The following is a 26,121-nucleotide window of genomic DNA, read 5'->3' as shown; positions in this document are numbered from 1 at the left end:
CATCTCTCTCTCTATATGTATGCATATACATACACACGTGTATATTAATGAGAGTTCCCCGTGAATGAATAAAAGTTTAAACTTAACAGAAGCTTGAGAAAAGCTGGGGGATTCTTGGGCAGCACCTGGCCTTTGCAACCCTTCTCTCTGTTACTCCTTCCCTCTGCCTGCCCTTTTCTGATTTATGTAATCCTCCATCATTTCAGGCCCCGCGTACCTCAAAGTGCAGGATTTTTCCCAAAGTCTTCAGTCAAGGAAGGGAGAAGCAGTGTTTAAAACCAAACTTTGGTCCATGTGTTTGCTGAAATGTTAGTGGTTGGAGGATCAGAGAACAAGTATTAAATCTTCATTTTATACCATGCTTTCCTCTAAAGGGGAAGTATTTTTTGGTTATCGGGACAGTTGTACACAGTTTCTGTTCTCTCCTGTTACATAAACCTCCAGACAAAAAAAGATATTCCCTAGAGAGGGTGTTCACTGAAAGCCACAATGCAATGGAGCTCCGCAATACGCCGGAGTTTTCCACCCGACGGTATGAGGCTGCCTCTCCTCTCGCTTGCCCGAGCATAAATTGGTTTCTTGAAATAAAGTCAACTGTGCAGGAAAGCGGAAAACTCATCTCCCACAGGACAGACTGCTGAAAGTATTTCAGGCATTTTCCACTACAGCCACGTTCAATCAGTAGCAGTTAGGTACCACAACCACTTTTAAAAGATCTGACCCTAGCCTTTGTAAGGCCTGAGAGACGCCAAACCTCTGCTGCGGCACCAAAGGCCTAATTCTTTTTGTGAACTATTTATGGCACTCGTGGTTTTCTTTTTGGATCAGTAGATTCCTGCAAATCCTCTGAGGTCAGCTTTCTGGTGATACTTGAATGACAAGCCGCCTACACCTTGTCACGGCCTTGTGAGCCACCACTGCCCTGCAGCTTGTGAGCTGGCTGACTGAAGCCTGTTCAACCTCCACGGGACACTTCAGCTGGTCTTACTAGAAGTCTCACGCCCACGTCAGTCATGTCTCTTCAGCTTTCTACGCAACTGGAATTGCTTATTAAAACCAGCTGGCAGTAAACTCGGTAAAATCAATCCTCAGGGTTTCTCCCAGCAGACCTGCACTGTTGTGCCGAGAGTAACATCTAGGCATTGTCAGCATCCACTTAGCAATGAAGTAGAGGTGCCAGCACAGGGGTTAATACGTTAGTGAGAAAGGAAAACAGAGACAGAGGGAACAATTTGCTGGCTCTGTTCGGGCTGCCTCTTGACAGCTCTTACACACCTCGAATGAGCACCAGGAGAAGCTCCTTGTTTGCTCCCAGCTCTGCTGTTTCATGAGGTAGTATTGGTGGGCTGTGATTTCAGAGAAGGCATAAGAATGAAGATGAAATATCTCCAAAGCTTCCCAAAGTAACAGGGAACTCTGAGCAGAGGCAGAACTTCTTGGCAGCAGCGTTATAATTGCATTCTTTCATATCTGGACACAGCACTCATTAAGTTGACTATGAAGGCATCAGTTTAACCTTCATCTGCTGAACAGAGTATAGTGACTCTTTGGGAGAATTTTAACATGATGAAATAGGATATCCTGACATTTTTCTGTGCCACACATTGATGTAAGTGCTGTTTAATTTTACCACAAGCTACCAACGTTGAAGTGAAACAAACAGAGCAATTATATTTTGATGGCACGCTTCCCCTCAGTCCCCACAGTTCAGAAACAATGAAAAACTTCTCGTATTTATGAGGTAAGCTGGGAGCTGAAGCAAACTGAGTGAACTGCTGCATGTCTGATGCTGTGACTTTTAAATAGGACGAGGAGGTCCCTAAGGATACATCTAGCAAGCAATACATGGAAGCAATTACTCCTTCAGGAAAACATTTTTCACAAACCTAAGCTGTTACAGCACATGAAGCTGTGAAAGGTTAAGTGACAATCGATACGGACCCAGCGACATTACTCACCAGTCAGAATCAAGCCACAGTCATGCCTGCGCAACAGCAGTGCCTGTCAAGGTCTATGGGCTTGACACCTGAAAGCATGCCTGAAGAGAAGGGGTGTGTATTCCTGGTGAGCAACACCCACCGAGAAGATGACCTCTGCTTCAGGCTACACCCCAAGTGTGCTTATTTGTATGAAAATGTAACACCAAGAGTGGAATTTTTGAAAGCACATGCATCACTCAGGAGCTGCAATCCTACTTTCAACATGAAAGAAACACGGCAAATTAGTGTGGGCAGGGGCCAGATTAATTTAATCGCCGGCTCAGTTACCTCTGTAATGCACTGCGATCTGTTGGGGAAGCACCTCCCCAGGCAGTTATGAAACGGGCCTGAAATACTTCTGAAAACGTTATCCCAGAAGGTGGCATATTTATTCAGATATTCAGATTTATTATTGGATTTATAATTGCACATGTTATGATAGTTGCACTGATTAGATTCCAGACTAATTAATCTGCACCCTGATTTACATGTTATTTATGTAGGGCACGACACCGCCAAATACGAAGCACCTCCTGTCAGCTGCTGAATGCCCATCACCACGGTCTGAAAGCACCGCACAGAGTTCAACGGACCTTTGAGAACAAAAGCTATTATGGTGAGGAGAGAAATGCAACAGCACGTGTTTTTTCTAGACATTACACATGTCATCGGATGTCACAATGAACTTGTGACCCATATGCCTGCAACCTTAACATAAAGCTCTCTCTCAGAACTGGCACGAGAGTCGTCACAGAAGAAAGGTCCATTCCCCATCCATTGGGCAGAATGTATTTGCACACAAAAGAAACAAGAGAAAGGAAATGAACATCAGCCCTGACAGACAACGCTTACGCAAAGGCAAAACCGAAAATTTTCTGGCTTATTTCCTTTATTAAGCCTAAAATAACACCTTCAAAAAATCCTGTCTTCGTGAATAAATCAAATGCCTTCATTAAAGAAACATTTACTGCCATTTTCTATACTTTATTTTAAGGCATACAGAAAAATATTTAACAAATGTGTATGCAATTAAATGCCGGGGACTGCTAATTACAGCCCTTCTGAATGCCTCTGCAAAACAAAGATACTCAATACAATATGTTAGAAAGGGTGGGGAAAAGCAAGAGAGGAAGCTGAAGACGATCTAATTCGTATTATCGCAGATATATGCTGGCCTTTGGCTACGAACAGCAAGTAAGCCATCAGCGTAACTCCAAACGGCAGCCAAAGGACATTTTAGAGTCACGTCTTTGCTTCTGCTTCTCTAATTCATTTCCAAAACATTTCACCTCTAACTAATTACGGAATTTAATGACAGAATGTAGAGGACTGGCTGGGGTTGCAGGCCATTCCAACAAGGCTTTAATGACATATCCTTCAGGTTGCAGGTTGCATCTTTATGTACTTAGCAGTGATTTATCAGCCCTGGCAGAGGCAGGTACTTCAAAGGCAACCTTATATAAAAAATAAATTCTGCCTTTGCCAAGTGTTGGAAAGAGCACAAAATTAAATTTAAAAATCAATTCCTACAGACAAGAGAGTCGTAAAACCTCAGTGGGTTTGTCTATTTGGCCAATAGGCAAAAATTTATGACAGTACAGTTTTGTAATCAATAACAGCAATACAGCGTATGCTTTCGATTGGAAGAAATTAAAGATGCCAAAACAACGCTGCTAAATATTTAGGCTGATTTGAGACAAGTCCCATTGAGCAGAAACACAAAACATGCATTTTGATGAGTTTCCAACTAGTTTATGTCATACTATACTTTTTATTTTTCAAAAAAGAATATTAAAACTATTGTAAGCTTTGTCACCTGCTGTAAGGCAGAATGATGTAATTTTATTCACTGCACATTTCTTGTTTGTGAGGCAAAAAAGCATAATTTACTTCTTTATAAAAGGGAAGTATATATAACTATATATATATATAATTTTATTGGTATTAACAGAATGCAATACCATACATTGAGCAAACAGAAAGAAAACATTTCAAAATACATTTTTTAAAAGTATCTCCCCATAAGATAGTATGAAATATCAAGTAATTAGCATTAACATTATTACAATACACCCTTAGCCAAATATATGAAGGAAAATCCACATTCTAACCACAGAGATAGAGGCAAACATCAACCCATAGGGGACCCAGAACATAATGATAAATACAATATCTGAATCTACTTTGAGTGACATCCAGACAAATACTGGCCCCGAAACAGCCCTCTGGAGTCTGGGTGTTATACGGAGAATACTTTGCGCCTGCTTGGCCAGGCAGCATCACTCACATGTTTAAGTCCTAGAAGATAAAGAGGAACTGAAGAGTTTATCTGCAGAGTCTAATTAATCTCAGCATGAGGTATCTTCTTCATCACCATCCAAACCAGTGTCAGTGTACCCTCTGGTAATTCATTACAAATCATGAGATAAACAGAAGTCTCCGAAAGGTCTATACATACCTCCACTTGACAGAATACACTTAGTTTAGCATGACACAGTAAGGTGACTTCCTTCACTAATGTGAAGTACGCGTAAATGACACGACTCTGCCTGGTTGGCCTGAACGGGTTTCACTGCAGTTCAGTACAAGCAACAGGCTTTTACAGTTACCATGGCTGAATCCCTCTTTAATTCCTCCAGGTCTGCAGAACAAACTGAGTGACATCAAAGCCCTTCCCCTGCCAAGACCCTCTTCCCCTTCCGTTCTCCCATGCGGGGGGCAGTATTTTCTGCAAATGTGCTCCGTGTAGACTGGATCTGACTTTGTGCCTAGTCCCATTGTGGAAAGGGTGCATTCTTCAAAAGACTGGCCATGCCCTTTGACACCTTCCTGGAGGCCTCATATCCAGGCATGTGGTTGTCTATGCTTTAACAGGTCTGTTCTCTGTTATAAACATCAAAGTTATTCAAGAAGAACTGACTTTCTGAACGGAGGCCATTAGGTTGCTTGCAAGAGGCTGAAGTTGAGTCTCCGTCGTGCCAATTCTCTAATGATAAGTTTATCAACCTTTGAGTCCAATCGGTTCAGTGCCAAGAGAAGTGGATCCCATGTGACATGGAGAGGTGCTATCAACTCTCGCAGTGTATTAGCCTAATATGATAAAGCAGTGATACAATATGTTGAGAGAACTGTGATGTGCCATTATTTCCATATCATATTAGTAAATACTATCATGCAAACAAGAGCAAATAGCAAATCTGGCAAAAAGCAAAAAGCACTACAGAGCTTTTCTAATCTGCATGCAGCTACGCTCATGAGGACAGAGACATGGCACTGTTCTGCTGTTACACCTTGCTCCATTCAAATATCCATCCCTGATGCAAAAGGGCAGAAAGTTATATATTTGCTCTTTGTGGATACACTTTAAACAAGAAAAAAGAACAGAACAAAGACCAATTAAAAAAAAAAACACAATAAAACAAGAGAATAATACACATCCTAACCAGCTTGGGTTGGTCTCCTCTCTGGTCAAAAGACATTAGCTCATTTGGAAGCACTGGAAAAGGGTCACATGAATGAGGAGAAAGGAAGCAAAGCATGTGTCCCAAATCCACCAAACGTGACACGAACACAGAAAAATATCCTACTGGCAACTTATGCATGAACTAGAAAAAGAGGTGGCACAACACAGTCTGGCTCCTTTTGTTATCCTAGCTGACAATCCAGCATTGTGCAACATTGGGTGAAGGCTAACATATGGAGCTAGGAAATCATGGGATTTTGAAACCACACTGACATTACATGCATCCAAAAGCTAGGGCTTGAGAATTCGAGAATCTTTGTGGACCTGTGTTAGCAAAGAAAAGAGAAAGAGAGAGGTGGAACAAACAGCATACAGCTAAGTTGTTTACTTAGAGTTTCTGCGTGGATATGCAGTCTCTGCACACGGGGCAGTTTCAGAAGCCCGGCTGCTCTCAGTACATACCCTATTCTATTGTCTAACACACTTATTTGTAATACAAAAATGAAACTTTCCATGGATCTTGAAATCCATTGTGGTTTTAGATCCCAGATATGAAAAGCTGAAGGATGTTTTCTTGTTAAAAAAACCACTTTGGGAAAGAGTTCAACTGCGCAGAATATAAAGATGTACAAATTCAATCCAGTTTAACTGGTGAGACTTGTTTATCCCTGGTTAAAGAGAATTTCATATTTTTTTTTCAAAAGACAGGATGAAAATGGAAGGAAAATATCAAGCATTGCCATTTTTACTCTTGAGCATATCACAAAAGGTCTGGGAATGCAGAAAAGAAATGCTGTCTCAGTGACAGAAGGCACAAGGTGGAAAGAATCCCAGATGGAAACATCAGTGCCATTTACTCCACCCATGGCAGCAACTCCAAAATGAGTTTCCAGAGAGGCAGAGGGTGAGCAATACTACATGGAACTCAAACCGAGTTCAGGCTCTCCTCCACCGCTGAGATTTCCTGGGGACTCTGTACTTCAACAGGGAGAGGAGGAAGGAGAAGGAAGAGGAAAACAGTTTACATAACTAAATCCTAAGCATAGCAGTCGAGAAAAAATTTTACATAACTTGTTGTTTAAAATAAGGAACATTTGATTCTACAATCGAAATGAAAAAAAAAACACCCAACCCCTCAAACCAAAACCCAAACCCCTGACAAACAAAAGGCCAAACCAGCACATTTCAGGACTCCTGGGGTTGAGGGAAGGGAGACTCCAGTAGACTGCAACAGGGAATGTTTTTCACATTTCATCCTGTTTTATACTACAAACAGTCACAGCATTTGACATAAGAGTCTTGGATTTGCTTGGAAAAAGGCACTAAGTGAAAGAGGATAGTGCTGCCTCATACGTATGACTTCTGCAGCTTCAGGAGATCCTGTTGTCTCATGGATGTTGTTCTGTAACTTTATCCCTAAAAATTCAGGAAGTTTGGTTTCAAAGGTCAGGCTTTGGCAAAAGAAACTTCGCTTTTCGTGATACAAGGTGGCTATGAAATAACGGAGGGTTACTGAAGTCAGGGCAAGGGCGTTACCTAGCAGATGTCTATACCCTGCTCTTCCACACGCCCTGCCGAGGCTGGCTGGGACACGTCCTCTGTGTCTGTAGAACAACTGTGCTATCTTCAACAAATGGTGGGACAGGACTTTTTTTATGTACCTAAAATCCAACTAAATTTTGCATTAGTAGGTGACTATTTCTGAAAAAAATCCCTAGTAATAACATACACTTTTGAAAAGGCTATTCAGTAATATTGCTAAGGCCGTTAGAGGCCTATCATCGAACACTAGTAATTCTTCACTGTCCCAGTTTGGCTCAGTCACAATGTGCATGAACAGTCTTTCATCAGGACCTCTTAAGATAAGTGGTAACATACACTGTCCTATTTATTTGAAGATGAATATAATTAACAGACACACTTGGGGGGCTTCTCTAAATAGATTTTATTATTTTACTATAGCACTCTTACTGATAGTAACCAACTGTACAATATTTCCTATTAGTGTAGATGCACATTAACAGTTTAGAAATTCTGCTTTTTGGTAGTAAAATTGTTTTTCCTTATCATTATAAAACCCACATTTTTCTTTCTGTATCACTAACATTAGCAAAATGATTTATGTAAAAAATCTCCAGCATATGGTTCCCTTTCTATATAAGATCTTTTAAATTTGTTTTAAAGGAGAACAAATACAAATAACAAAGAACAAGTAACGTGTTTTTGAATGGATACTTATTGACACTACAACTTACGAAACTCATGAGACTTGCAAACATTTTGAAAAATAAACCAACTGCCATTCACATACAAAAATGAATCCGACCCTATGAAAATAATCATAGAGTCACAGGTTGGAAAAGACCTCTAAGATCAAGTCCAGCTGTCACCCCAACACCACCACGCCTGCTAAACCATGTCCCGAAGTGCCACATCTACACGTTTTTTGAACACCTCCATGGATGGGGACTCCACCACTTCCCTGGGCAGCCTGTTCCAGTGCCTGACCACTCTTTCAGTAATTAAGTTTTTCCTAATATCCAATCTAAACCTGCCCTGATGCAACTTGAGGCCATTGCCTCTCGTCCTATCACTAGTTACCTGGGAGAAGAGACCAACAGCTACCTCCTTTCAGATAGTTGTAGAGAGCAATAAGGTCCCCCCTCAGCCTCCTCTTCTCCAGAGTGAACTTACTGCATTTATCAACCGGACTATGTTTGTATTATGAGAAGAGCTTTATGGCAAATGACCTCCCCAGAGAGGAAGAGGTTACAGAAACAAAACTGCCTGCTATAAATCGTCATGTATTTCTTCAGCTAACGCGGCCATGTAAGACATGAGGAATCTTACGTCTGAGCAAACCTGTAGCAGTGGGAGGTACTGTACCCATTGAAAGTGGCGGTGACAGAATGCATCAAGGCTGGGACCAGCCCACCAAGCAAAAGCAAAGGGATGCTCTGCGGGCTTTTCCAGGCGTGCCAATGTGTCTCAAAAAACAATAAAAATGTAAGCAAAGGGGAGGAGAAAGTTCTCTCCTGAGAGACATGTTTGAGAGTCATAATCAATAGGTCTCAAAATGGCTCTCACACAAGAAGACCTATGTAGGGAAAGGGGCATGGAAGGTGAATCAGCTATTTCTTTTCCAATATGAGACCTATTTATAAACAATGAAGGCACACCAGCAGTCACTAATGAGAGCTAATTTACATTAGGATTTTCACTTTGATGTGTTTTTTAATAAAACGCATAACATTTTACTGCTGCCACTTTAGAACCTCCTTATGAATGTTCACATTATGTGTTTTGCTAAGCAGACTACAAGATGCCTGATTACTAAATGGTATGTTTATGGTAAATTTGCTTTTCAGAGAAGGGGTAGGTTGAATAACAGCGGTTTAACAAACTTTCTTTTGAAGTAAGTACTTAAGGTTCAGAAAAGGAAATTCTGAGACTTCCCATCTACAGTGACATTAAGAAAAACTGTAACTGCTTTTGGAAGCTCTATCCTTTCCTTCATTTGTAGCCTATTTTGTGTACATATTTTTATGTCTGTCTATATATTTACGAGAGATGCAGATGAACTTTTGACTAGAAGCTCTTACCTATTATCTAGGCCAATGATGCAGCATGTCTAGTTATGTATATTCCCCTAAAGGTAAATACTACGCAGGAGCAATCTGGCTCTGAACAAGAAAGAATGCAAAGACTGGGGAAAAGAAATCTGTGTCCCCGCCTCCCCCGCCCCGTACCACAAACTGCTACCTGGCTGCTTCTGTTAGAAGTCCAGTGGCAGATAGATCTCCCTCCTTACTAGGGAAATGCCTCAACGCTATCTGACAGGAGTCCTCAGGAGGAATGCTGGCAGATCTACAAACTGTCTGTTGCTCAACGGTGGGAAGCTCCTACCATCTTCAGGACTGCTCACGTCTCAGCCAGATGCCATGCAGAGGATGAAGAGGAGTTGGTATAGAGCCTGGCAATGAAAGTGCTTGAGGAAAAAGGGTTTTGATGACACATCCAGTGCAGCCCTCTGACACTATACTCCTAAGCAGCATCTCTGAAAGCTATCCTGTAAGAAGCCTGTTAGGTGTGGGAGCAGTAGCAGGAGTCACTCAGCACTCCTCTGGAGATTGAGTTACTGCAGTAAAGGGCACTACCTCAAACAACAATAATACAGGAATATGCTATATGCACATAGCAAGTTCCAGTTTTCCCAACATTACAGTATGTATTTTAGTGTCCCTCATGTCCTCACCAAGCTAAAAGTGACAAGAAAGGACCGACAAGAACACAAATGCTGTATGAGAAAGCACCACAAGGAGGAAGGGGGACGTGGAGGACAGTTGCTGTGTCAGACCACACACAAACTCCAGTATCTGCTCCTGCACAAGTGCTGCACTTGGCTCCACGAGAAGAATGAGGCATGGGGAAATTATGGGCTTCTGATCTGCAGGGATTTTCCCTCCCACTTACCACAGTATTACTAAACTTGCAAATTCTGTCCCAATATGTACTTCCTATACCACAGTCATTGCTAATAAACGTCTATCTACTCCGTGCTAAAGAACTAAATAAAAAACCTCAGACAACCAAGTAAGCAAAACCCTCACTAGACTACAATAAAAAGCACCTGGACAACTCAAAATACATAGTTAAAGCTGTCTTACACAGTCCAGCACCACACACTAACATATTTATTGGTACACAGAATAATTTTATTCCCTGTATGACCCTGTCTTAAGGTGTGAGCACGTATGCTGAATTGTATCGAGCTCACCTCATGTGCAAGGAAGCCCTATAAACTCATCCTGCTTTTCCCCAGACTCTTGCTCAGCCTTGCAGCTGCGGTGCCCAGCACTGCTCTGTCCCCAGGCGTGAATGCAGGCATCGCGTGCTGCAATGGCCGTCATCTGCAGCACTCTTACTGCTCCGTCAGAGCCACCTCCGACAGAAACAGCCGTGGACTCGGCAGCTTGTGGAGACAGACCTCGCAAGCATTTCTAACCCTTCCTTCTGTGCTACCTTCTGCTGAAGTAACACCTGACACAGAAACGTCAAGGAAAAAATTGACATAGGGAAGATGCGTTTGCTTCATGAACGCTGTTTCTCTAAATGACAGAAAGTTTTTTTACAATGCCACTAGACCCCATATATTATTTGCTATTTGTTTATGGAGGTTTTCTTAAGTGATGAACTTAATAAAAGTTAATGAACTTAACCATCCTTATTCGTCAAGCTTGCTTGACAAATAAGGATGGTACCAGTATCAGTGGCTAAAATGGCTAATGAAGGAGCGTCACCCACCCATAAGGACTCATTTTTTGGCTCATCTCTGGTGTATGCTTTTTGGGTTTTTCTTATTGTAGCATGTTAAACCATCAAATTACTAATTCACACTATATTACTATATTATATTCGTACTAATTCTGCCCATATTATGCCCCTCTATATTAGACATAACTCATGGTTATTCGTGTGCTCTCCAGCATCTGTAAAACTCTCTCCTTCAGTTTGTTACTGGGGTCTTACTGGAGTGATGGTCCACAACTCTGAGATGGAGCAGTCTGGAGTTGTAGCTCTGTCAGAAACCCACAGTTACTTTTCTAGAGTAGTTTGTTTCGTAACCATTGTAAACTATTACAAAGCCACAGAAGACCCTCTAGTTTGGCACATAAACAGGGAGACTGGACGAAATCTGAAAAAAATCTATTGTTATTGGTAAAAAAAGAAAAACACCCTGCATTCTTTTGGAGGGGAGAAAAAGGCACACAGTTGAATAACCATGGTCGGGACAAAAAAGAAGCTGGCTGAATTTTGTAAATTCAGAGGGTGCAAGATGTAATCAGGACTTTAGCGTCCCACTGGGCAATTTATGAATTCTGAGAGTATTGTTCAAATTTCCACATATTGGCACTTCAATTGTTGGATTACACTGAAACTAGGAGACATATGTTTATGTGACAAGCATCACCCAAGAGAAGTCGATGTTACACCCGAAGGCCAAGCACGTGAATTATACATCTAATGGTGAGATTCCTTTCAATCCAATTCTTCGTACTGTCATAAGCTAAAATTAGCCAGGCTATGATTCTAATAGCATAAAAAGCTCAATTCAATCTACCAAACCTCCTGCATGGTTTATACCAAGAACCGCTTGAAAAGACAAGTCCTTATTACCTGACCACAAAGCAGGAACCGTTGGTTCCAGTTTGTTGCCCCGTGAAACAGTTACCATACAGCACAAAAATGGGAGTTATGTTTCCTGAATAATGCTTTGGACTTGAATTCTGGAAAAAAAGAAAAAGTCATATACTAATTTTTTGCATTTGTATCAACACATTTTTTTAATGAGGAATATTTAAGAATTGCTCCTATTATCATAACAGACTATTCTCCATATCACTTTTATCAGCAGCATATTTCTGGGAATTTTTATACATTAACTCACTTGGGGCTTTAAAGGCAAACAGAAGTGTATGGAATTAATTATGCCATGTCAAATTTAAATTTACACAAACAAGTTTTTAACTTAAACTGGTAGAAAGCACTTTAGATAAAGAACACTTCAACAGCCCACCTTCAAGTAACTTCATTGCTCTTTCTGACAGTGCCTTCCATACTTACAACAAAAATACCAATACACTGACAAAACCATTCGCATGACTAAATAACACACAGCCAGACTGTCCTCTCCCCGCTGCCTGTCTGCATTCACGGGCAGAGATCCGAGATGCTGCCCTTGCCACTGCTGCTGACAACTGCAGCAACTTTCCATCCTGGCCTAGGATTTCTTCTCTCAGTGGTTCAATCAAAGAGACAGATCACATAAAGTTATTGAGACCACACCGTGCAGTTAAGGTAAAGTAAGTGGACTGAGCAAAAAGCATCATCTTCCTCTTCGTGCCCTGTTCTGCTGAGGCACTTGAGCAGCTTTTGCTAAAACGTCCAATGGGAATGGTGTGAAAACCCACCCAGTTAGGGAAAGCTGGGAGGGATAATAATAATAACAGTAATAATAATGCTCATGTTGAGATATTTTAATCAAATTTGGAGCTCACTAGAGAAGCACATGCACAAAACATGGACCACGCTATTACCTCACCTGGTAAGGCCATTAAGTGAAATGTTGACAGCTCCTTCCGGCCGGCTGTGCTACGTATAAGAAAGGCATCCCCTTCTCTCTTCTCATTTACTAACACGTGTTTGATCTCTTAATCCAACTTGCCTTGACTGTTCCCAGGCAAGTCATATAGTTCTCCTCCAACTCTATTTTTCATTTAGTCAGGTCTCTTCCAGGCTTGAGGAGGGCCATATTTAGGAATATAAATGCTATCAGACCTGAAACCCCTCCCTCAGACCACCAAACTGAAACACATGGCACAAAATCAGCATATAAAGAAACTGATTTTAGAAACTGTGCTTCTAATTAATTTGGTTTCTATAAAAATAAGGCATAAATAGCCTTTTCTGTTTTAAAACAAAGATTCAGCTGCTCTCTCAGATTTCTACAGCGTCCTGAAAGCCCATCAGATCAATACAGCAGCGAGCAGCTTGCTTTGCTGCCGTGAATTCATTACCTACGTGGGAATACAAAATGAAGAATTAATGACAAAATGTTTCACACCTGGTAGATACTGAAAGCATGTATTTTCATCCGGTGAATTTCACTTTTATTTTTTATGAGAATAATTAACTCTACATAAAAAGCTTGCACAGAATGGTTTTATGTAAGGTATCCTTCTGGCAAGTCAAACATTGCTATGTTTTTTGCTTATAATTGCTTGTAAGTTTTTAACATGTAAGAGCTGTTTTTACAGGTGCTCCAATTTTTTTTGTAAAAAGTGTGTCCTAAGCCTATCATTTGCCAAACAATGCACTCACCAGTGTAATAAGAGAAAATCAGCGTTGCACAGGGATTTCATTAGGCTAAAGGCTCCTCTTACAGGAGTCAAATGCTGAAAACGTCAGAAGTTCCCCAGTGTATTTCAACTTCAAAGATAGCAACAAACAACAAATTTTGAAGTGTTTTAAATTCCTGAACATGCTAGTGTGAATACAATATCTTTAATTGGATAGTATCTCTTCAAGCTTGCTAAGTAATTCTGTATACAATTCAGGAGGGGAAAAAAACAGCAAACTAATCAAAGGAGTCTTTTCTCCTATCACCTTATGTATTCACGCTCCTGGTTAAATAAAGGCATTTGTCAGACTGGTCAGGAAGCCCAGACGGAGCTTAGGGATGACACCCCTGGGTTTCATGGCCACATGATGCCCAGCCATGGAGAAGCCCTTAGCTCTGCTGCCCAGCTTTCCTCTGAACACTAGGCACCCATCACAGGCCCTCGTGGCGAGAGAGGACGTGCTGTGTCCAGTGGTTTTTAAGGGAAGATGCTGATTGAGTTCTGGGTGTGCTGGGGATAGCCAGGGAGGGGTTACTTCTACACTTCCACTAATTCCTGCAAGGTTTTTACCCTCAATGATCTCTGTACAAAGGTACAAAACCATCAGTGTCCAAATTTCTTGCTTCTCATTAGCCTTCCCCTCCCTAATTTGTTCCCAAGCATCTCCTAAACACAAAAATGCTTCTGTCACGCAAGTTGTGCTTGACAAGATACAAATTCCCTATTTTGTATGATGGCATTTTTTCACAGAAGACATAAATCCTGCGTAGAACAGATTACAGCACCAATACCCAATGTGGGCACTGGGTGTCTTCTCCTGCACATCTGACCCCTTCCCAGTGTGTGAGGGCAAAGCCCTGCTCCTGCCTCAGCACCCGGTCCTGGGGGGCCGAGGGCAATGTTCCCGAGCCTGAGTGAGACCCACTGTCCTCCTGGGGTGATGGAACCGCGCACAGGGACCACCAGCATGGCCACAATGGCACCCAGGTACCAATTTCCCTTTTCCTACAGCAGCTCAAGCTGCTCCACCAGCATGAACCACCAGAGTAGGGTCAGAGACAGGCACTTCTCAAACCCTTTTAAGATGTCAAAAGGGTTCTTCTTTTCAGGAGAATGAAAATAGAATTTCTGCAGCTTTCACCTGGAAACGAGAGAGCCATCTTAGGACGTGCATGACTACTTGCTAGCTCTTGCTACCTCACCCAGGGTTTTAGATCACAAGCAGGGAAAAATATCTTCAGCTTCTTCAAAGTTAACCATATCTAGGAAAAGAGCAGACTGATGAAACCCTTTTCCCACAGGACTGCCCCAGCTCTGGGAGCAGCCAAGTAGCAAGGACACTGCTGGCGCGAGATGCCGGCTGAGTGGGCTGAGCCCTACTCTTCGGCAAGGCAGAGGAGTGGGAGGAAGGCTGGCGCTGGGTGGGAGGGAGCACCCACGGCAGCTCCTCCACTGACACCCAACCCTGGCGTTACTGTAAGAATCTGCTAGGAAGTGGGGGATGCATTTCAGACATAACTGGTATTAAAAAACCCCCTTGGTAACGGCATTAAGGGCTCAGCCCACTGCCCCGGCCAGTGCCCTCGGCCCTCAGTCCTGCCAAGGGTAGCAGAAAGGCTACCGAATGGCTCGAAGAGGAGCTGTCACCACAACTGGCAGCTGTCATGCACAAGGCCATCCTGCTCAGCAAAGGGGCTGGGGGCAATGGACCAAAGCACCCTCTGACGCTGGGGGAAGGGTTGCCTATAAAAACAGACACCCTTGGGAACTGCTTTCCCTCAGAAAATGGTCAGCCAAAGGAGGCTCGTTCTGAGGGGTTTCTGCTGTCCAGACCAGTCAAGTGCATGGTCACTTCTCCCCTGGGCAAGCTCTATCACGACCCAGAGCTGCTCTGCAATGGATATATTCTCAGCAATTTGCTACTCACTTCCCCTTCGGTTTGCTTGAGTGCTTTTCATCAAAATATCATCACTAAACAAAGAAAATATCAGCATCTCTACAGCATGAGAAACACTCAATATCAAGCAGCTGAGCTCTGTTCTCATCCCACGACAGCAACCTCCCTCCTACTGATTTCTCACGCTGCTCAGTTAGCTATATCCTCGGCTAATTTCTTTAGTAACTACATTGTCTGTTTTAGTTTCCTTCTCCTTTGCAGTCTTGTATGTGAACAAGCATTACATTTCTCTTTTCATGCATCAACATCATCAAAACTACACATGTAATTTTTTTTCCTATCAGGCAGAACCACCTTCTACCAAACAGTTTCCACCAGTTCTCTTCCTGGATTGCAAAGCCATGATTGCAGAGGATTTAAAAATCAAATCAGCTTCCCCAAAGACAGAGAACTTAGGAGGTTTGGCTTCTACTTCTGAATAAATACAGAAATTAGTGGAGATACAGCAGAAAAAAAATAAAGGGAGATAGTGTAAATCCCTGAAGTGTCACATACTGAAGATTGTATACTGCTCTGGCCTTCTGGCCTCAAAAAGCAGCACCAAGAAAGGGAGAGATACGGGCAGCTAAGGTTATTGGTGGTGTGAAAGGTTTTTTTCTGCAAGGTGCGACTGCACAGTCTAGGACCGTTCAAGACTTGGTCACCCCTATAAACAAGAGGGATGTAAGAGAGTTCTATATAATTATGAGCACATACCTGCACTAAGCAAAGAGAGAAAAGATTGAGCATTGCCTTTTCCAGTAACAGGAACATCTGAAAGTTTGGGTGGCAGATTCAAAACTCACCAGAATAGATGCTTTTCTCTCCAGCCTGGAATCAAAATGTGCAACTCCTTGTTGTCATATGATACAGCTAAAAGTACACCTGAGTTCAAAATCGATCAAACTGTTTTGTGGAGGAATGATCCATCACGGACTACAAGCAAGACAGCTTTAACTCTTCCCTAAAAATACATTTTTAGGCACTGTTCAAGTTGTGCTAACTGGGTTAGCTGGAACATGGGGCTCAATGCTCTTCAATGCAATCACTTGCAGGTTTTTTTCTTTTTAATGCAAATAGCTCAGAGTCTGAGACCTGACACAGAACTACACAAATCAATGGTTTGCACAATTTTTACTAAGCTCACATCTGCTGTGCAGAATGGAAAAGTTAGACTGCAAGCCAAAATAGTAAAACCAACAAGCTTAGTGAGTTTTTAATTTTGCAAGGATTTGTTTTTAGCATAAAGTAAACATCCCTCTTAAAGAAGCTGTGTATTAGATGGCAATAAGCTCACTAATTTTCTTGTATAACATCAGGACTTGCTACCAGTTTAACCGGCTATTCCAAAGAGGCTTTACAGCATTAGACTTGTGACTGATGCTTTAGACTTGTGACTGATGCTTTTATAACTTGCAGTGACTTGAATTTATGTTCATCCTCCTGAATGCTTTTTATTCCAGAAATAAAGGTGGAGAGGTTCTGGAGAAATTATCCTAGTGCAATGACATGGAATTAGGCTATAAATTTATCTTTGATTTATATCCTATCTTTCATAACGAGGGTAAAAGAGGCACAGAAAACAAGATTGCTTCTGGAAGAGAGACTGAAGGAAAGTAATATCGACTGAAGGAAAGTAATATCGAAATACACAGAGATCATGCTACCTTTTATAGTGTCCTTGCTTTTATCAGATATATTAAAGATTTTACTGTGGTTACAGAGTAACCACAAAGTTCAGTGTACATTACATGACACATCTATCCAACAACTCTGTGGAAAAACAAGAACCTTCTCAATTTAAGTCTTCTATGAGAAAGTACATGAGAAGGTAGGAACAGGCAAGAATTTACCTGTTCTGGTTATATTATGGTATGATAGGCACCATACCAGCACAACTGCTGGTGATAAAAAAAATGTTGGCGACCATGACACTTCTCTGTGAACTATAAAATACAGCAAGAGCATGGTCAGCTTAATCTCAAGGTTTTTAGAAAAACCCCTTAGCAGGTGTGTGCAGAAACCCTGGGGGATTTCAGAACTGGAAATCCAGTCACACGCCTAAGGGCGACAACAACCTCCCATGCCCAGCCTGGAACTACTACAACCATTATATTTGCCTTGGAAGGAGGAGACAGATATTAATAAAACCCAGGAGAAATACAGATGAAGATCTGGTTATATACTTTTGGTCATTAATAACAAAGCTAGCTATGGCAACCACTAAAGATGAGCAACAGTACACTGAAGAAACACAAAACATAAAAGAACAAAATAAAGAAACAGGCTCCTGACTTTGTCTTTTAAAGTATCTACTCCATTTCAGTATGGTACAAATGAGCAAGTAATCTGAAAACAAAGTCTCACCAGAGGCCTCTGCTACTACTTTTGGAAGACATAAGCTAAGGGAAGACTACAAGTAGGTTTTATTTGTCAAAAATAACAGTCATCAGCTAATTACGGAAGAGATATTACAGGGTTTCCAACACAATCATGAGGTTATTCCAGATTCTCCTCCTTGGAGGACAACTTGAGCTGAGGAAACATTTCTGTGCACTGGCATGGTCTGCCAGAATGTGGCCTCAGCATAAAATACATCTACTTGGCTCACCTGCGCAGCATGCTAAATTGTAGAATTCTGTGAAATAAACACAAATGCAGCATGGATGCATTTATGGTATGTTATCGTGTAAGAAAAATGTGTCACTATCAAGACAAAATGCTTTTAAAGCAGTTTTTCTAACTGAGGGAAAGATTTATAACACCATCATCCTCAGTTGTAGCACAGAGCACTAAGGCTGATGGGATTTTCATTTGAAAAACCAATCACAACTGAAGGAAACTTTTTCGTAGCTTATTCTCACTACTATAGACGTACGTTCTATTTCTAGTTTTCAGCCTTTTGCTTCCATCTCCCCCTACTAGATCTTGCCATCTCATCACCCCCAGCTACCCTGATGTTTCCTGTTCCAAACCAGCACACAGATCACGGCCTGTAGAAAGTGTTTCCTTTCTCTTTGCGCAGGTAAATTAAGCCTCCACCACCTTGGTGGGGTCTGCTCTCCTTTCTCTGTTCCTTGGGTTACTCTCAGCAACCTCCTACTCCTCAATGCCCCAGGGAGCTGTGATGCTCAGAAATGCACAGTCTTCTGCGGCCATGGCAGAAGAGCCAAATCTAGGCGGAACATAAAATCTCAGACCTCCACCACTGTCTTCCTCTGAGTAGAAACCCAAAGACTACAGATGTCACTGGGCTCCACAGGACAGTGCTGGCTGCTTGGGGCCATCTGACCATGCCCTTGGCCTCCCACATTCGGCCTCCCACATTCAGCCTCCCCTGAAGTTCAGGAATCATGAAACCCACTGAGGACCCAAGTGCTATTTTCAAAACTGATTGAAGAGTCTAATTTTTGCTTCAAGTGACTTTTGTACTTTTGTTATAAATCCCATAATCTTGTTTAGCCACAACATGTACAGGCTTAGGCAAATAGTCTTTTGGGATGGAGGAGAGCAAGAAGAAGGTTGCTGACATTTTGAATTTTATTAACTGTAAAAGCCATTTCCAAATTGTGAGTCTCCAAGGCAATAATTTTTTTACTTCATAAAAGTCTTGAACCTTCCTTCCACTTTCTACCAATACTCCAAAATTAATTGAACCAAAAATATGTCATCCTTTGAACAAGTATTCCCAGGAAAACTAACACACATCCTCTTTTCCTCTTCTTTTACTATGGAGACATTTCACACATATCTGACAGACTGTACAAGATGTTCACAGAATCAAATTTCTCAACTTAGAGTTATCACAGATGCAAGGATAACCTGTTTACACCATGAGATCCATGATGGAACTATAAGATGGCCATATCTGCAGGCAGAACTTGTGAGTTGAATTGCAGAAGGTTAAAACACAAAGTCAGTTGGAAACTTAGAAACTATTGATTTATTAATGCATAATGCACTAATGTCTAAAGTGCATTTTCTGTTTTTTATTTTATTTTTATTCCTCAGTCTCACCACTGTTAAAATTCTGAGATTTGAATTTCAAATGTTTTGGTATAAAACATTTATGGTATGATTAAATTATCCTAGTTCATTAATAAGTATTCCTAGCTCCTGTAAGAATCATGTGAAACTTCTGAGGCTACATTAGGACATTTGACATTAAATACCAAGATTGTACAGTAACGCTGGAGAAGGTAAGCATAGTCCTCAGCAGCAAAAGAAAAAAAGGTTAAAAAAAAAAATTGTCTTGGAGAGCTTTAGTGGGAGAGTAAATTTAAATGGGATTTTTCCTAGGCTCTTTACATAACCAGAATTAAATAAATAAAAATACTGTCTTCCATTTCCTGAAAAGACAGAAACCAGCTACTCTAGTTGTCCCTAAAGCCATAACATTAAAGTTAAAAATACAAATGCTGTACTGTAAAAGTATGTGCATGCACTTAGCTTAATTAAAAAAAAGAAAATGTCTTGAAAATAAAATATATTTTCTTAATTAAAAACTGAAAACAAATGGCAGGGTATATTCTAGCAGGGAGGAATGAAACAGATGAATTCTCAGAACAATCAGCTTCAATCTTTTTATAGATTTAAGTGTGATTTTCATATTCGATTTCAAGTGTTCACATAAGTAGAGTAAAAATATCACTTTAATGTCAAACGTAGAGGCTATTAAAATACTGTTATGTGAATTCTAAACCAGATTTTGCTATTTGTACTACAGGAAAATACTCTCTAATTCTCTAGGTCTCATATTCACCAGTTCTCAAGGGTTCTATAACGACTGCTTTGCCTGTACAGGAAACGCCATATCAGCTGCAAGGAGCCCACTAACACGGGCGTCTGGCATGGCCAAGCCCAGCCGGGTGCTGTGCCAGGAGCTGTACCAGAAGCCTCCCCCAAGCCATCCCACCTCACTCAAAATCTGAGTTTCATTTAACTCAGAAGCAAATGCACAATGCTCCCCAGTTGTTTTCTTACTTATTCTCCTTAGTCTTGCTGGGTAAAGCGATCAGGGTAAACTTCCTCCCCGTTCATCCCCTGTGGCGAGGCCATGTTGTGCTGCTGCCCAACACCTGGCCAGCCCTGAATTTACAACCAGGAGACATCTCCCAAGTGAGGTTTCCGTAATTTCACCTCCTCCTTGATGCCTGTAGATCTTCACATGATTAAATCAACATTTCAAAAACTGACTGAAAAGTGGTTTTAAATGGAGAAGTTTTTTGGCAAGCTCTCTCCTCACTCTCTAACGGTGATGACAACTCAACTGCTTTTAAACAAATCAGTGGTGATATTTTACATTCCAAAAGGCCAAAGTTCATCCCTCTGGAATCCAGAAGAGAAGAAAGAATTAGCTGCTATTATTTTGTGCCAGCAGTACTCAACAAGTGGAGTCAGAAAGCGACCATCCTACTTCAAATGCAGCCATTTTCCTCATGTAATTACAATAAGATCCCGCAGAGAACTTGTTTCACGCTTTGTCCATGAAATCATACTATTTAATAGCACCACACTAGGTACAACGATGTGGGAGCGTTAACTTATAATCAACAAGATCCAAAACTCGAAAATTTGGGCCACAAAAGGAAACAATACTTATCTTCTAGCTTTTGAACCATAATTTTTAAAAACAAAGCTACAAACCTATTTTTTTATTATTAGTGAAAACTGAGATCCTTGCAAAATTTCCTGATTACTGGGCTTTTTCTTTTCTGTTTTTTTTTTTCTAACAAAGTACTGTATTATCAATTTGTTTCATTAAGAACAAGCAATGCTTGATATTGAAAAACAACAGAACAGCTTACAAATAAAACCCACATGGTTAGTATAAAATCCGAGCATTAAGCTCTTCTGAGGGACTGATGAAATCCCAAGCAACAAAAGGATGAGGCTTCAGCTCCCCACCTATCTCCAGGTAACATCTTCCTTGGCTATTTAGATGCAGAACAGATGTGAGACGCAGTACAATCTCTTCCTTCTAGCAGTTCAGCTCCCAGAAGCGAGCGACATTAGCCACCTCTGATATCCAGGGTCTCCTCTGTTAGCAAAAACCAAGCCCAGACAGAGGAGACGCCACAGGCTCGCTGTTAGCAGGGAAGGCTGCACCATGTGGGGTGTCCTCAGGCTGCCCTGTATCCAGAAACAGACCCAGACTGCGCTAAAGACCTGGGCGGCGGAAGAGAATAAACCTCTTAAAATCCACAAACACGAAAGCGGTAGGAAACATCTCCTAGACTGCTGGAGGACAGTCTCAGAAGTTAGAATGATTTGGAGAATATTTAAGGTCCTTTCCAACCCCAACCATTCTGGATTCTGTGATTCTAAGGGATGAAATCCCTCGCCAAGTTTCATACAGCAACAGACACACAGCTTGGCAAACACCAGCTTAGTCTGCAAAGCTTTTTTTTTTTTTTTATCTAAACAGGCTGTTAAGTTTTACAAAACCTTATACTTGCTTGTTGGTTGGTTGGTTTTAGTCCAATTAATTAGACATTTTAAATCACCTGACGTTTTTATTAACATGAGCTACTTAATGTGGATAAGTGAGAGGTGCAGAAATAATCAGCTCAACTACGATTAGAAAAATAACCATTAAACAGCAAAGCAGCTGGGATACTGTACAGCACAAACTGAAATATGAAGTACAGTATGGTTGCAAAGCAGATACTTATCACAGTGCAATGCATGAAACACCCAGGGCGAAGCAATCTTCCCAGTCTCAGCCAAGTGCACTGCCCCCAGCTTGGACGCTGCCAGCCCAGAAGAGGCGAGGGGCAGCTGGAAAACCCAAGGAAGCTCAGCAGGAGGGCTCAGAAGCCTAGAAAACACTGTCAGTGAGAAAAACTAAATCAACCTTCATAACAACCTCTCAGCTTCAAAAAGAGCTGCTGTAATCGAGCAGTTTTGTTTTCTATGGATAATGGAAAGGAAATGCTAGGCTTAAGTTGCTGAGGGAATGATTCAATATTCATTAGCAGAGAAAAAAAAAATTCCTTTCCATTACAGCAAAGAGGAAAAGCACTGTCCAGAGGGAACAAGAAACGCCCACTGCTGGGGGTGCTCATGGACAGACTGGGTAGGTATAGTGGCTCAGATTTAGAGAGCAGAGCTATACTGGATAACCTGTGAACCTCTACTCTGCTCTAGTGAGGCCCCATCTGGAGTACTCTGTCCAGTTCTGGGCTCCCCAGTTCAAGAAAGATGAGGAGCTGCTGGAGAGAGTCCAGCGGAGGGCTACGAGGATGGTGAGGGGACTGGAGCATCTCTCCTACGAGGAGAGGCTGAGGGAGCTGGGCTTGTCCAGCCTGAAGAAGAGAAGGCGGAGAGGGGACCTTAGAAATGCTTATAAATATCTCAAGGGTGGGTGTCAGGAGGATGGGGCCAAGCTCTTTTCAGTGGTGCCCAGCGACAGGACAAGGGGCAACGGGCACAAACTGAAGCAGAGGAAGTTCCATCTGAACATGAGGAAGAACTTCTTCCCTCTGAGGGTGACGGAGCACTGGAACAGGTTGCCCAGGGAGGTTGTGGAGTCTCCTTCTCTGGAGATATTCAAGACCCACCTGGACAAGGTCCTGTGCAGCCTGCTGTAGGTGACCCTGCTTTGGCAGGGGGGTTGGACCAGATGATCCACAGAAGTCCCTTCCAACCCCTACCATTCTGTGAATTCACTTCCAATTCATGGGCTCCAAGACGTGCACAGCACACTTACAGCTTCACCAGAGCCTTCGGAGGGGCCGATATTTTAGCCTACATATGTTGCCTTCCTGCAGTGGAAAGGTCTAGGAAACAAGTAAGGAGATTAAATTGCCAAAGTAGAAGCATCTAGTGACATTCTAGCTGTCGAAGTGTATCCAAGGAAGTTGCATAGGGCTGGCAGGTTGGGCACACGATCAACAAGAGATCCGTGACCCTCTGGAGCAGCAGCTAGAGGCTGAAAGGAAAGTCAGCCAAAGGCCACACTGGGACGCTAGAAAAACTCACCAAAAATTACCCTGCGACATTTATGTCTTAGGCCTCCATGACAATCTTCATCTTAAATCCAAGAACTCCAAGGATTTATTTTTAAAAATTGATTAAACCAAACTGCTTTGTAACAAATTTGGCTTTTCCAGAGCCTCCTGTCCAAGAAAAAAAAATTCTAGCAGGATGCTGGCTGTTCATGCTGAGGTCTTCAATATCTCATCCTGCTTCCCACAACGAACACTAATTAAACAAGAATGCATGTTTACACGGTGACACTGCAGAAGTTCAGCACGGTAGTAGTTTAATAAAACTATATCTCTCCCATGCCCTTCCAAGTGCTACCGACTCAAGTTCATCCCTGCATATGTTTTAACAGTTGCCTTGAAAGAACCTGAGAGCCACAGACAGCAGATGGTAACACCTGGAGATGTAATAAATAAATTCTGAAAAGATTTTAGTCCTCCTCTGTTCTCTCAGTCCTACTGGTACAGTGTCATATTCTTCTGATTTAGCTATAATCGATCATAGAAAGGGTTTGAGGGTTTTTTCCTAGCTTTGAAAGAAGCTAAGAATTTTAAAATTACACATTTCAAAAGAACATTCTCATGCACACAATACCTGGTTAATGTTTTTCATTGTAGGTGTCTGTTTCCTTTGCATTCAGAAAATTTCAGATTAGGCTAAGCCCCTGCTGCATCTCAAAGAGGAATTAACACAGCTCTGCAAAAATCCCAGTGAAAAATGGCTTCCTCATGTATTGTGCAGTGGTCAAATCTGAGAGTGTCTTTAAAATAATTTCCAGTGAGTTTCAGTGACAAGATTTACGTAAATGATTAAAAACTATGTATGCTTTCCATGTTTGAAATCAAAATGGACATGAGTATAAATTTTGGGACAGGAGAACCCTCTTTTTAATGGGAAACTGTATCTTAATTTTTAAAAAAAGTCTGATTTTCCTTTTTGTACACAAAATAATTTCCAAAAAGCTACGTATCCTTGTTTAAGAACTGTGATTATATTATACTTCACAATGAAAGCACATTTGGGATCGAGGGCGGAATCTGCAAGCACAAAAAAGCTTTTTTTATAGTGCTGTTGAGATGTATCAGGCCAACAATCTGGGAAGCGATCGCATATCCTTCAGTATGGTAAACAGAGAGTCCTAGAGGGCTTGGACTGCCTTCTTGGCCTTGCTTGTGAGGTGGTCTGTCACTTCAGAGTTGTCTCTTCCCAAGAACAGCATCTCTGCAGCCAGACTCAGACAGGGCAGCGGCAGGGACAGAGCTTGCTTATGCCAAGAAACAGAAAAATTAAAGGCAAACCAGCTTGGTTACATGACACCTAGCAGGAAAATTGATGCAGAACATAGAAAAAAGCAAAAATATATTCTCACATCCATAAATTTTTCGCTCCACCACGTAACCCGAAGGTGTCTCTGGTAGCATCACTCCATTGACAGCCACCAATTTAGTAACAGAATTGATGATACTTTGCAAGAAAAATAATTTATAAGAACAGCCACATAAGAAATTGTCTTGTGCATTTCTTTTGCTTGTAAAAAGACTGTTTAATCCATACATTTCAGGCAAAAGCATAAAACCTTTGTTGGCAATGACACCCAAAACTATTAAAACCAAAATAAGAGTAGGAATTCACCTCTGCTTTGCCATTTTTAGCAGCATGACAACGGAAATCAATTAAAATTTAAAAAGTGGCAACAGCATATTTCTGGTAAAATCTGTTCATATGTAAAAACACTAACAGGCATAAAACTAAACTACTTTTATTTTTGTTGACAGCCCATATTGCTTTCTGAATTGCTACTCAGTAAATAATTCAATATTTGGCTTTCAAATACTGCAGGCAATTTTTTCCCCTTGAACTGAAATTTAAAATCAGAAAACAGAGGATTTGTATCCCGTAATTTTTATTTAGAATACAAACCCACTTTTATAATGGAGTTTCTTTTGCATATGAGAATTGGAAAAGCTTTATTTAATAAAGTTAAAATTTTTCATTAAAGAACATGCTCAGAAAGACACCTGTTCCCAGTACTTGCTTATCCAAGCTAGTCTTCATATCATTATTTTATTAAATATAATAGTCTAAACCACTTTTTTATACATGCAGCTGAACATACACACATGTATGGCAGCTAGAAGATAACTAAGCAACTCTTATTTGGGATGACAATTTTCCCAAATATGCAGTTGCATCTGGAAGCTTACAGAAATTCCTATTCAGATAAATATGCATCTTAAAATTCAACATGGATAAAAAAGTTTAGCCTGATGTATAACCTATATTATCTAACCTATCTTATCACTGATGTTGTCGTTCCGCCCCCCCCCCCCATTCATTTTCAAATGTAACAGTTCTCATAGGATCTCACCGGATCTTATGACAAATGAAGCACTAAGTGATTTAGTAAAAAAAAAAAAAAAGGAAAAAAGAGTATGTGAAGACATGCCATTCCACCAGACAGCTTTTACGTAAAGCATTTGGTTTGAAAAGCAGACCAGGTGATACGGCAGCCAATGTCTTGTCCTGCTTCTCCACGATTCCTTCCTCTCTGAAACTGTGAGCCACTGATGAAAACTTCTTTTTAATTACATAAACTAAAGCAGTGCACGCTAGCCATTTACACTACAAACCAACAGGCTTAAGATCATATTTTTGAATATAACTAGGCAGTATTTTTAAGCAAGCTCGTTCTGAGTTAACAGCAAAACTAGCACCTCAGAAGCAGTGGGAGGGCAGGAGGGAAGGAGGGAGAGAGGTCTCCTCCTGGCAGACAAGGCACGAAACGCTGACGGTCCTCAGCTCACAGGAGTGCAAACGCCCAGTCAGGTGCCATGGGAAGGCTCAAATGGGAAT

The 26,121-nt window shown here is 41.4% G+C and overlaps 1 protein-coding gene across 6 annotated transcripts in view; it reads right to left on the bottom strand.

Annotated features, from left to right (window-relative positions):
- CNKSR2 (connector enhancer of kinase suppressor of Ras 2) overlaps positions 1 to 26,121 on the bottom strand; it is a 232,638-nt gene that overhangs the window by 12,083 nt on the left and 194,434 nt on the right. Inside the window, exon 21 of one of the 6 annotated variants that reach the window (XM_075429473.1) lies at positions 2,851 to 5,069. The exons of the other annotated variants lie outside the window; for them this stretch is intronic. Coding sequence (XP_075285588.1) covers positions 5,065 to 5,069 — 5 coding nt within the window. The 3' untranslated portion in view covers positions 2,851 to 5,064. Of the gene's footprint in view, positions 1 to 2,850; positions 5,070 to 26,121 lie in introns of those variants that run through there. 6 annotated transcript variants of the gene reach the window in all.

Source organism: Opisthocomus hoazin, chromosome 1, assembly GCF_030867145.1.
Source record: "Opisthocomus hoazin isolate bOpiHoa1 chromosome 1, bOpiHoa1.hap1, whole genome shotgun sequence".
Classification (NCBI taxonomy): Eukaryota; Metazoa; Chordata; class Aves; order Opisthocomiformes; family Opisthocomidae; genus Opisthocomus; species Opisthocomus hoazin.
Note: the sequence above shows the minus strand (reverse complement) of the source record. Positions and strands in the feature narration are given on the sequence as shown.